This window comes from Poeciliopsis prolifica, unplaced genomic scaffold (assembly GCF_027474105.1).
Source record: "Poeciliopsis prolifica strain line A6 unplaced genomic scaffold, Auburn_PproV2 SCAFFOLD078, whole genome shotgun sequence".
Lineage (NCBI taxonomy): Eukaryota > Metazoa > Chordata > Actinopteri > Cyprinodontiformes > Poeciliidae > Poeciliopsis > Poeciliopsis prolifica.
In genome coordinates, this window is record NW_026562453.1 from 262,300 (window position 1) to 275,986 (window position 13,687).

The following is a 13,687-nucleotide window of genomic DNA, read 5'->3' on the forward strand; positions in this document are numbered from 1 at the left end:
CAGGATGCTTTTATTGGGGGCTTCTAGAGGCAGTAGCAAATGGACGGGCAATTACGTTTATGGGCAGTTTGAGGTGACATCCCTGCATATTGGATGGTCTTTTAAATAGGAGCCATCAGCTACAATGGTTCTCCCAGAGCTGAAAACAAAAACAAGGGGGCTATTTGAACTGTCAGCATAATGCCAACCGACCACTCCACTCGTCTCCCTCCGTTCGCCACAATGACTGTGTGATTGGCTGCCCTGCAGCTTTATATATCAAACACAGGAGCGCTTTGGCGAAGGTTTCTTACCTGAAGACAGCCAGAGCTATTTCAGTGCTGTGATGTCACTCCACAAATTGGTTTAGATTCCTTGTGATCCTCTCATTCTGTAAAAGTTCTTCTGCAAGGAGACTTAAGACAAAGATGATTTTCTTTTTTTGAGTTTCATGTAAACTGATCAAATTGTAAGCTTGTTCCAAACAGCAGCCCACTACTTCATCACATAGTAATTCCAACAGACTTCCCAGTTCAGATAATCTGCATATTATAAACATTGTGTTGGCAACTTGCACAGTGTCAGCTGGAAACAGAAAAGCAGGAAAATGTATCTGTGTTGAGGCAGATAGTCATGGTTGTCATCTATGCTCACATCAAGCTTTTTTTCTGCTCATAAGTCATAAAATACAATGATTACAGCTCACTGTTATAACAGCCTTTGCCTGCTTGGTGATCTTTCACTCAGCCTTAATTCAAACACATTTGTGGATAAGTTTTTAGGGTTTATTATATGCTGCATCTACAAATGAATGAGAATGAATAGTCCTGGCAATATACTTAGATATACAAGAGAAAAATAATAAAGTCTGAACAATAACTTTTAGCTGCAGATAGTTTTATATGTTTATTTGTTATGTATTCCTACATTTTTCTGTCTTTTTATGTAGCACATATATATAATGTAATAGCAAATAAACATATGCAAACTGGAAGCGGAGTCCCCTGCCTTCGCAGCAGAATTAATTCAGACAATAAATGCATGTATTGATTGTACGTAAGGAAATGATTACAGAAAATACTAAAGCTTGCTCATAACTACTGTTGGAGCAATAATTAAAAAGGTTTAAACAAGTGAAAGTGTCAGAAACGAGGATGGATAATGGTCCAGGTTTTCGTTTTGTTACCACTCACAGTAAGACGGTTGGTAATGGAGGCAGAACAAGGAGCTGATCCCAGAAATACGACATTTCAGTCCCACAGGGACGAATCGAAACATGGAGTTTGCTGAACTCCTCTGGGAATCCCTGCAACTGTTTGCTTCTGACTGATGCAACTAAGACTGAGCTTTGCAGCAGCAACCAAAGGATGAATATGAGGGAGAAAACTATTTTATCATGGAGGATCTGTGATTATGTTGTCCTGGAAAGCCTGTCAGAGTACAGGGTATCATTAAATGTCGGGATATTACACAAAATAAAGGAAGTCTTTGCACTAGATTATCATTAATCAGAACCTCCACTAAACATCCAGTCATACAATCTCTTGGTTCAGTGGTTAATTTTGCTCTCAATAAATGTAGGATAAGTTGTTTACCGTTTTTCAGTGTAAAAATATTCAAAAGACTCATTTTAGAGTTTTTTTTTTTCATATACTGTGAAATAGGCTCATCAGACTTTGACTTTCAGAGCTCCTTTTTTATTTGTGCTTCAGTTTTGTCATCTATCCTTCTTATGCTGTCTGTTGGAAGGGGGTGAACAGTATGTTCCAGGTGTTTCTGACTGGAAACAATTCGAGGTACTTCACCATCTCCCCCACGGCGGTGCAGGGGCGTGCCGACATCCGTGTCCGGGTTGCCCTTCCTCTGGACTATGAACAGATTCAGAGCTTCAGCTTCTCAGTGAGTTTTCCTTCTTGGGTGCTTTTGCAAAATGTCTTACTATGTTTTTACAAAATATTTATGGCTGTGGGACTCCAGTTCAGACAAATACATTGCAGCAAAATAATGGAAATTCTTGTTAATATGCGAAGAATGATGATAGAGGAGCAATTTAAAAACTCATCAGATCTCAATGGGGAAAAATCTCATTTTGGATAACTATACTTATATTGTCTTGGGGATGTGTTAGGAATTAAAGGATGCAGCATCATTAAATTAGTTTATTTGGATCCCCATTAGCTAAACTACATCCAAAGACATCATGCAAACTGTACTTTTTTAGTAAACCTTTGATATTTGCTATTTTTTCTAGTCTTAGATAATATATAATACATATGTCAAGCCTTCAAACTAGACACATCAATAGACATCAGTGGTAGTTTAGCTATTAAAATGTGCTAATTAAGAAGATTTGTACATTTTTCAGGGGATTTGACATTTAAAGGCTAAAAGGTCATTTTTCTCAGCCCTCCACACACCTGTGGGAAACCCCGTCTCTAAGGGGGTAACTGTGAAGGGCAGGTGGGGCGTTTTGGTTCAGGCTTAACGTGTTTGAATGTCATCTAAAGATTCACTGTAACATCACTATGTCTTCCTGTTCTTTATGCGTTCTGTTTCCTCTTCCTCGCTATGTTTCATCAGCTTTATGCCAATGAGTCCATTTCGGATCACGTGGGATTCGCACGCGTCTTTATCGACCTGATCAATGAAAACGACAACCGGCCCATCTTCAGCAAACCTCTGTACAACATCAGCCTTCCAGAAAACACGCCACCTGGTACCTCACTGCTGCAAGTCCTGGTGAGTCTGGATGCTATAAATTACTCACTGGGTGGTTTTTAGTCATGACATTTACACTGCTTGTTTCATTAGGACTGAAAGTCTTCCAGTTGTCTTCCACTTCTGACTGAGTCCCCTTGAGACTTCGGCGTATGTGGAATTATTTATGGCGACTGAAGCAAGACTGCCTCAGATGAAAGTACTGGGCTGTGGTTAGCTTAATGGCATTCATTGCAGTCATTTAAGGAAAATCCATTGTAGTGTTTTCTCCAGTCAGCTTGTGCAGAGGGAGCTTTGTTTTGGCAGGATAAAGAATTTTGGTGATTACCCTGAAACTGCTGCTTATAGCTGCAAATTGAATCCTTGTGTTGTACATTTAAACTTGTTTGCAGTTTACAAAAATGAAGCCCATAACAGTACTTCAGGAATAACATTTCAAATTGGATTTCTATTTGCCTTAAAATTAGCTTTTTCACTGAGCTAACATTCCAGATGTAAATAAAACGACAAACTGCAGTGCTTATTCCCTGCAGGCCTTATTTATTTGGCTTTCCTTCTGCCAGGTGAAGTGATCTTTAAACCACAGTTTCCATCCGCAGCAGCTGCTGCAGCAGCAGCTGCAGCAGCCATGTTTTAACCGTATCGGAAAATATCTCCAAGAATCTCCCCATAACTCTACATTATTATTCATTACCAGTCACTTCTGTGACAATCCACAATTCACTAGATACAAGTGCCAAAAAACATGGTGTGAAAATCAATAGTGTTTATAGACTAGGCGCTCATGAAATGGAGATTGGATGGCCTAATACCCGATACGTCTTGCTGATGTTGGCCCCATGCCGGAGCGTGTGGCCCGCCTTTGAATCCTGATTGCTGGCACCCGAGCGCAAGCAGACTGTAAACAGAATGAGATGTGACACTTTGTGTGAGATCTGTGCTCTGGCATGAAGTGTCACCTCGGCACTGCTGCTGCGGGAGAAAACAAGGCGCGGAAAGGCGAGCTTTCTGCAAACATGGTTAATGCTTCTGGTTTGATTAAACTTGATTACTGGAATATAGATACAAATACAAGTTTTATAGCAGTTTTATCACATTGCAGATAAATATTGAACTTGTGTCAGAGTTGCGGGAGTCCAGCAATCATCAGCAATCAGTCTGAGTTTTTCAGCATTTCAAAAGTCTTTCATCAGTAAAACATGTCTTCAAGGACAATACAGCATGAACGCATAGACACGCATACACACGCATACACACGCATACACACGCATGCACACGCATGCACACGCATACACAGGCACAATTTCTAGCAAGAAAAAAGTCTAGGCATCAACTTATTTGTCTTTAAATTGGAACAATCAGATCTCAGTGCTTCCGAAGCCTCCTGGCTGCTCTTTGCATCTGTACTTCGTTTGAATCTTTCGTGGCTCCAAACCACAAGGTGGAACCTGAAGATGCGATGTGACTGGGACCACGGCCAACCTGTAATTAAACTCACAGATTCCTCCAATATTCTCAGTTCTACACAATCCATCCAGTTCCAACATGGTTAATGAGGAAATTATATTTTATTTCAATATCACAGTTTTTATATAAAATATTATGTATTAATGACATCAAAATTAATCTATAGGGATGAAAAAGACTTTTACTTTCTGAAAACTTGATCCACATATGTGATTAAAACAAAGTCTTGTAGTTTATGTTTCTGGTAAATAGAATTAAAGAATCTCAATTTCTGCTCTCATTATGGTGACTTCCAGTTCAGGGTGCGTGAAAAGGTCTTAAAGGTTCATCACAATATGTTGTTGTGCTGTTATGATAATGATAACACTATAAGAACTATTTATTACTTCTTTATTAGAAAGCAACATGATTGTTGATACTCCAAACACACAGACACTGCTCTTAAAAATATTTCCATTTGTAATCCACTTCTTTATGACACCAGTCACATCAAGAAGTGTCTCTCTAAGTTCCACACAGCAACTGCATTTAATCATATTTAATAATTTATTGATATTTGTTTATACTCTGATTGAATAAACAGTGGAGAAAATGGGCTGACAATACAGACAGTTCGGGAGGGAAGGGTTTAGACACCGTTCATTTTAATTTATTATTCCAATAATAAATCAAAATTCTTAATTGATAAATGATACAATAAATTCCTACCCTACTTCTACTCCCTCTAGTCAGTAATAATGCGTCCTTGATGTGTTTTTATTAAGATGAGTATTTCTGGCTGAGGTTATTAAATAATGTAAGGTTCAGCCTTCAATAAAAATCTTGGATTTTTTTTGTTTGTATCATTAATAAATGTAGCTTTAGCTTCTGTTTCGCTGTGGTGATGTTTGGGATGTTTGTGTTCATCTGAATCTTGCTTCAGTTTTCCAGGCTTTGTTAAAACAAAAGCAGATTTTTTTTATTTATTTTTTATTACAGATGCATTTACCCAAAAAAAAAAATCCCAGATTAACATGAAGGTGTGGCAGAATGAATGTGGTCTTGACTGGACACAATGTGTGTGTGCTGCATGTAAGTGGATTAAACACAGAACGGTGTGTGTGATCAGCCTGAAGGTCACATGGTGGCTGAATCCACAGCCATCCGTCTCTGGAGTAAAACCTCTTCATTAATTCCTGCACAAAATTAACATTTACTTTTTATTTGCAGTTTTAGGTTTTAGTTGTGTTTGTTTACCTTTGTTGGGAATAATTTGTTGACTTACATAAATGTAATCCATCAACAGCCTGGTGTTTATTCCAGTCCTTGGCTCTGATTAAACAGAGCTGCCTCGTACACGCTGTGTGTGAACAATGAGCTGTTTTATTAATTTCTCACCCAGAATAATGAATTTATCTTGTTTGGCTCCCGACCTTTGACCTGAACACCCAATCACATAACACCTACAATAAAAACCCCATTACTCACCAAAACTCTGAGCTTCCAGGAGTAGAAAGTTACAGTAATGAATGACGGACATAAATTATGATTAGTGTCTATAAAGGTCTATAAAGCAGGGAAGCATCCTCCTCTCAGTAATGTATGACCTTGCAGAAAAAGCATTCATCACTTTGTCTCAGCTCCACACAGTTTGTGCAACACACAGCACCGGATGGATAAAAGAAATAATTGAAGTATGAAGCGACGTCTTCACAACTTTGAGAAGGAATGCAGTGCTGAGTAAACTGTACGCTCGGCTTTATGAATATTACAAACACATTTTCTTTATGGGAGTCCCTCTTGGGTATAGAGAGGTAGATGAAATGTCATCCCAGCAGACAGATGGACACTATAATGAGGTGAACGACTGTAATACCTGAAAACCATCAGCAATCTATTAGTGAAACAGAGAGGCGAGAGCTGAGGCTACACTATTAATAAGAAATGAAAGGAGGCAAATCTTCTGAAACCAGAGGATTCAGGGAGGGACTGGACAGCCAAGGAAGAAAAACAGGAAAAAATGTAATCACAGTAAATATTCAGTGACAAATAAGGTTTGAATAACCCCAGTGGGCAAAAAGAAACAATTTTATTGTCATTTGTCACTTCAGCGTTTTTTACAGGTGTGACAGAAAAGCTTAAAAAAGTAATAAAAATGCAATTAATTTTGCCAAAAATGTTAACAAGTTTAAATCTATGTAACAGTTTCATCAAAATGAATGTGTTCAATTTTTAAGTTTAGATTTTTTAGGAAAGAGATCAATTTAATACAATTTGTGGAACACAGATGTACCATGAACATGTCAAAATGAAGTGTTGGGAATAGTTTTGGGAATTATTTATGGGATGTTGATGTTTATTTCTGCAATAAATTAATTCAGATTAATTCAAGTAGAGCTGGGAAGCAGATGAACATCTGAACTTTCCTTCTAAAGTCTGAAGTATTTGGAGTTTTTTCAAGTCAGATGGTTTTTTAAAGGTAATCAGGTTATGAGGTTTCTAGCAGAAATATTCTTTTGGATATTCAGAAAGTATAGTTTCTTGTCTTTTCCTCTTAAAGCGTCTCTGGTTTCCTCCAGTCAGGAGGTGTTTTCCAGGAGTTGACTGTGTGATTGGAATAATGAACTGAATTTATCTCTGGAGCCGCCGTGGCTGTGAAGACATCCTCGCCACTTTGTTGGAGTCATTGTTAGAAAGTGTTCAGCTCGTATCTCTCGCCGGTTTGCTGTGTCTCTTATCTGCTGGTCTGCAGATAATAGAAACAGGCAGTTCAATCTTGTCACCACACAGCGTTTGCTTTGAGCGCCCCCCACCTGTTGGTTAATGTTTTAGAGAAACAGAGGAGGCTAAAAGCGCGCTCCCTGCTATCCAACACACGAAAGTGTCAAAAAAACTAAAACTGCTGCTGCTGTTACCTTCAGGCAGCTGATCTGGACCCAACTGGCTGTTCAGATTTAACTCTGGTCTCATAGCATCGTGTGTCTGGCATGAACACGCATACAAATATATGCACCACTGATCAGTTTGGATAAATAGTATTAAATATAAAATTGTACATTTTCTCTGAACAAAGGCGAAAATTCACTTTAAAAAAATCAGTAATACATTTGGGGAATGCACATCTGGACATTTATGACTTCAACTTAAAGAATTTCCATGTTTTTTTCCTGTAAATATGTAAAATTAATTAATCAGTGCTTTCTAGATGTTACTGATCTTTTGGACTATGAATGCAGCTTTTTTGAAGCATTCATTCAAAAGTTTGTTTAAATGATAAAACATTTAGCTGCAGCAGGTGATGTTTTATTTGAGACAAACAGAAAAATTCCTGTTTTAGTCAAACTGTTTTCTTTACCACATGTCCGTGAACTTGAGACTGGAACCGAAAACATTTGAAATGCATATAAGAGCCGCTAAGAAGTTAGGGAGAGAGATGAGCTGACGAGCCGTTACTATGGCCTCCATCACTCGGACTGTCAGGAGCTGCACGTCTTCACTGTGGTTCTGTTTGTTATCCCTGCGGCCGAGTTTAGATGTGCAAAACAGAGACAGAATCTGTTTGCCGTTCTGCGCTTGGACTTCAGGTCATCTGCATTTTGACAGCCAGTAATTGGTTTCCTTTTGTGCACTTTTTAAAACTCTTGCAGGAAAAAAAAAACAATTTTAGCATCCAATCAATTCAAATTCAGACTCAAACAGGATAGAAAAGCAGAGCAGCTTTAACCTGCCGCCCAGTCTGAGATGAAGGATAATCTGCAGCTGAACCTTAACCTGAGTTTAGACTCTAAGCTGCTGCCTGGAAAACTCAGCCAGTCCTCTGATTTCATCTACAGCTCAGAGTGGAGTTTATTTCTGAACAGTAAACGGTTGGACTAACCTGAGAATATCACACATCTCTGTTCATGTGGATCCGTTTCAGATGTCAGCAAACACACACACACACACAAACGCATGCAGGCACCCGGTGTTTGCCTGCTGGCTTCACCTCTCTGATGGAAAGAAACACATCATTTAACCAAACTGGTCAGCTGAGAACTAATTTCTCTTTTGTAGTTACTGCCTGAGGGCCCCGGGGTTTGCAGAGTCTATATTGGCAATCAACAATAGTGAGACCTTCCATGCAGAACCTTCTTATAAGCTTAGTTTGGTTTTCAACGCTGATTTTTTGCTACCTGGTTTCCTTCTTACCTGAAGAATCTCTCCACTCCAGCTCAGGTGCTTTACTGTTGAGCATCAAAGGAAGAAAGAAGAAAGTGTAGTTATTTGAATATTTGATTAAAATGTCATCCCTGCCTCGGCTGTTCACGACAAAGCGCTATTTACAGACCTGCGTGTGCTGGTAACATTCAGGGATTGTTTCCTAATTAGTGGACTTTTCAGTTGGAGGAAGAAATCTGTTCACTTCTTGTCCTCAGTAAGTTGAACTCTGAATTGGTGCGACGTCTGACTGGCTATGAAGAGAATATCCTTCAGGTTGTGCCGCTGGTTAAAGTGAAACTGTGACGTTTGTGGTTTCTGCAGGTAGATCTTGGTCAGTATTGAGATGACTGAATTTGTTCCAGCAATAGAAGTGGTGGGAAGTGTTTGTCAGGTTTCTGTCGAATTGTGCAGTCGGTGAATGAAAACATGCTGTGTTTTTGTCTAATTTCCACAATAATCTTCAGTTTATGAATGCAAAGCACTTCTTATCTGTACTGACTATATTGTCAGTATTTATCAGAGCAAAGGAGGAACATTATCTCAGCTCCCTCTCTATCTGAGCTACTGTTATCTTTTAGATTCCCATTGTGGCGATCACAAGCACCATTAGGAACCGACTCCAGCTTTAATATCCACAGCTTTCCTTTTCTCATTAAATCTTACCCTTCCTCTGCACCCCACCTCTTTAACTTTACCATTACCTCAAACTTCCACACTATAAAATTTTTAAGCTGCCATGGTGACTAGGGGCAAACGCATAATACCCTTGTGTCGTGGACTCAGGGCCATGGCGTGAAGTGACAGCAAATCCCTGCACATAGCAATCTCAGCCATCCATCTGAATGAAGGCCCTCTGTGTCTGAAGTTGAAAGTCTTTGGCAAGCAGTTGGCAAAGTGACTGGGCCACGCCGTCATGGTGATTGTTTGTTGGGGGAAAGTGAGCGGGTCGGTGAGTGATTGAAGAGGGAGGAGGTGGGAGATGGCTATCATCGTTCTCTCCATTCCAGCTCTCCGTCCGCGTCTGTGTGCTGCTGCATTGAGAGGGGCTGGACTGTAGAGGCAGCAGCGGCTCCAACACTCAACCCAGCCGCTGTCACCGCTTTGATAGCTGTCACATTAACACCCCTCCTGCTATCACTGGAGCACTTATGGACCTGTCAGTCACCTGGGAGCAGAGGGGGAGGAGGGAGGCATTTAGGGGCAAGGGTGTGCTAAAGGAGATATGTAGAGTAGAGAGGAGCCAGTGGAGCTGCAGGCACGCTCTGATGCAGAGGAAAAGGCAAAGTTTACACAAAGAAAATGGAGGAATAATCGAAAACATTGGATGTAAAAATGTGGAGAACTGCGTTGAATTCAGTCTAGTCTGCAAAAGACTTGATGTTAAAACCTTTCGTGCATATTGTACATCGCAAACATATTCATGCAACATGAAGTTTCGTACATTTAAGTCCCAATAAAAACCAACTTCAACTTATTCATTTGTATTGAAACAATCTAATGTGTCTGCTGAAAAGTTGGTTTAAAAAACACAAGATTAGAAAAGCAAATGAAAACAACATAATAAAAAAAAACATTGCTTACATAGAAAAGTCACAAAGGCAACTAGTGGTAAACTGTCAGTTGGAACAAAAATGTTTAATCTATCACAACTTTGATGGTTATTTTTTCTCATTTTTATCATCAAGAACCTGAAAGGTTTTCATGTTCTTTGATAATTAGCTCAGTGAGAGCGATAGAACCTGTGAATGTTAACTTTCAAGTCTTGCAAAACTTTACATTGGACTGAGGTCTGGACTTTGAGTGTGAGGGGGCGTGGCCAATATCAGCTTATTTACATAAAGTGACAGAACCCTAAAACAGAACTCAAAATGAGCAGAATCTGATTATCTGGGAATAATCTTTTGCATAAAATAGAATGAAAATATTTGTACAGAACATGGACATTTTGTTTAAAGCAAAAACTTAAAAGGTCTGTTTAAAATTGTAATTCTCTCTTTAATGTGCACGATCCTATTTGCTGTAAAATTAAAATAAAAGCAAAAAAAAGTTGTTAGTGAAAGATTAATATTTTACTTAACCATTCACTGACGAAAAAAATAAAAAATGCAAACGCACAGATGTTCCTTCAAACACATAACTGTGATCATCTCTGCTGCTGCAGCTGCCAGACTCCGGTCGCTCTCAGTCCGCCTCTGAATCACCGTGACCAGCACTGTGCCCTGCAGAGGGACAGCAGACACGTTCAGGTTTGGCCCCTCAACCGACTGCAGAGCCACTGAAGTGAAACTCTATTACCACAGGGTCTCCTGCTGCGATCCATCAGCAGCAGCAGCAGCGTCACTCCGGCCCGCGTGCATACAGCCTCCACATGGGAATGTTTGTGTTCGCAAAGACAAATTGTGTTAATGTGGCAGATTCCTGAGTGCTGCTCTTTACGTGGTATTTTTCTGTCACCTCTTTCATCTGCAAAACGTATGACAGAAGTTGTTGGTGTTTGCATGGCAGCGGCGGGTTTTGTGGGCAAGAATGTATCACTTTTCCCATCAGACTTAATCCAATCAACACCTCCAGAAAGTGAAGCGAGGCTTTTATGTTTTATCATGCAGTCGCAGACAGCTGTTGGAGTGAGAAATTCAAGAAAAGAGGCAAAACACAGTCGTGACAGATCGCGTTATGAAGAGCCACCAGACTCAAATGTATGCAGAGGAATAGCAGAATCAAAAAGACAGGAGCATATTCCTTATTCAGCTTTAATTGAGGTATCAACATTACATATGTCTGTACTTACCACTGAACATGTTTGTTCTTTTAAAAGTCTTGAAGTTGCTGTGTTTTAAAAACATCTGAGGGATTTTTACAACATGGATCAGAGGAAGCATGAATGGATCTACATGGAGTGAAGTTCTCAAAGCAGAAATGCATGACACTCATTCAGCTACTTTCATTGAAATATGATGAGCAACATGCTTAAAGAGAAATATTGTGCTGCATATTTCTTCTAGTAACACATGAGTATTTTATAAGCTAAATAAACAATAATCTCTATTGTTGCTGAAAATCAAGATCAGCATCTTGTGGGATGTGACATTCTGACATTTTCAGCAGGAGACAGCAGATCGTCACACAAACACTTTCTGATTATAAAGTCAGGATGTTACGGAGAATTAGGTTCTGTTCCAAAACTTTCCAGGCTCTTTCCAGGGAAAAAGGAAATAAACTATTGACAACTGTTGTATTTCCAGACAACAGTTTCTCTCAACAATCAACAGAAATGTCTTTCTGCATTTCTGTCCATTTGATACGTCCATTTATCCAACCGTCCATCCATCAATCCTTTCTTCCCTCCTTCTTGTATGTCTGTAGTTTTTCTTGTTTCCTTATTTTCACTTCAAACACTTATTTATACAAGTAGAAAATCCTGGAAGTTTAGGTCTATTTTCTTTTATTTTGAATAAAAATGTAAGGAAAAACGTGAAGGATGTGTGATTATCTCTGACGCTCCTCCTACCTAAACAAAGATTTCTGTACCCGTTGATGGAAACATCTTGGAGGGAACTTCTTGTCCTTGGTAGACCAGACCCACTTTTCACAGAACTGAAACCTGGAGTAATTTAAACTCTGAACACATGTCCTGTTGTTTTTTTGTTTTTCTCACCTCAGATTAGCTCCTGACCAAAGAACTCTACTGTAGCTTGGTGCAGAGTTGATGTATTGCTTCCTTCTTGCAGCTCCAGTTTTCATTTCTAGACGCAGCAGTTCACGCTGCCGGCTGAAAATGGATTTTCCAACTTGTTATTGTGTCTGTCTCGCTGTTCCAATCATGCTGACGTGAAATTTTAACTGTTTTTTGTTTTAGTCGTTAAAAGTGGCCTGTCGTCAATGCACTGAGATTTTCTCAGATGATCAGTGTTGAGATGTGATCAGTTACTTTTGCTCATAAACCTCAGGTAGAGACAACTTTTATAGCAAGAATTCAAAATTCTTCAGAGATGTCTTACTTTTCAATTCTGTATGTAAATTGAGCTTTTCTATGCATCATTTCTGGTGTTTCTGACTTAAAACAATTAATATCCAGATTTTGTTTCATTTGCTGAAGGAATAAAATATTCTTTAAAAACAGCAGGTCTGATCTAACCGTGACTTTTCTCATCTTTTTCTTCCAGGCCACAGATGGAGACGCCGGGCCTTTTGGGATTGTCCGTTACTATTTCACCGATGACCCAGACCAGTGAGATTAAACACATCCTAACACACACGTCAAATACTTCACAAACACATACGAATCTAAAATCTGCTCATTAATTATGGGCCTGGTTCACAAATAAACGACGCTGTTTTAGGGAAAGCTCTCTTAGAAACAGCGTCGCTTCAGAATTGACTGGTGATTATTGTCACATCGATGCTCTTTAAGTCCAGAGGAACATTTAATTCTCTCAGAGGACCTATAAATTCTCACAATGTTTTATTTTTCTTTAATAAATAAAAATACATTTTTGACATGTGGGACAAATTTAGTGATAGTTTTGTATCTTTCATATGTTATATACAAGTACATCTAAAAAACTTGAAAATTGTGAAAAAGTTTACTACTTTTGTCCCTAACTTTAGAAATTCATTACACACATAATGCTATTTGTAAGCCTTTATTCCTCATCATCTTGATGAAAATGAAACTGAAGCCTTGCAATGTTTTACTCCATGTGTGATGAATATTTATAAAATATGAGTTTTACCTTCTGAAATGAGTGAGAAAAACACTGACCTTCATTTATCTTTTGTATCTGTAGTTTTGGTCAGAAGTTTACATACAATCCTGAATGTGAGTCTCATTAATTTGGGGCTTTTAATAATTTATTTGAACTTTTATTTTGTACCTTGTGAAATGGTTACAGAGCAACTATTACAAGAAAATGCAAAATGTTGAATTACAAGAAAATGCAAAAAAAGTTTGCACAACTTTAAAGAAATTGTGCATTTTCCCTTGTCTTTAGAGATACAAAATAAAGCAAACAGGTTTAAAAAAAACCCCTGACTCATACCTTTAACTTTAATGGCCTTTAAGTTTAGGACTTTAAAATATAGTCTACACACTTTCTACGAGGTTGACATCATCAGAGCCTGAGGAAAGGTTCCAGAAGTTTGAGTTAATCAAATTGGAACAGACTATAAAACTGAGCAAAGAGAGTTTTTATAGCTCAGATGAAACAAAGACTCAGTGATTTTATGATTGTATGTTCTGTGTAAATGAAGTATGGTATGGTATTTGGCTGAGGAAGGCCAGGTGAATCATGTTTGGAAACATACAAATATAGTTTCATTTGTCAGAATTGGTAGTGGCAGCATC

General features: G+C 38.8%; 1 protein-coding gene across 1 annotated transcript in view; it reads left to right on the forward strand.

Annotated features, from left to right (window-relative positions):
* LOC129352604 (cadherin-23-like) overlaps positions 1-13,687 on the forward strand; it is a 125,542-nt gene that overhangs the window by 86,501 nt on the left and 25,354 nt on the right. Inside the window, exons 12-14 of the mRNA XM_055021671.1 lie at positions 1,729-1,878; positions 2,560-2,718; positions 12,507-12,571. Coding sequence (XP_054877646.1) covers positions 1,729-1,878; positions 2,560-2,718; positions 12,507-12,571 — 374 coding nt within the window. The remainder of the gene's footprint in view (positions 1-1,728; positions 1,879-2,559; positions 2,719-12,506; positions 12,572-13,687) is intronic.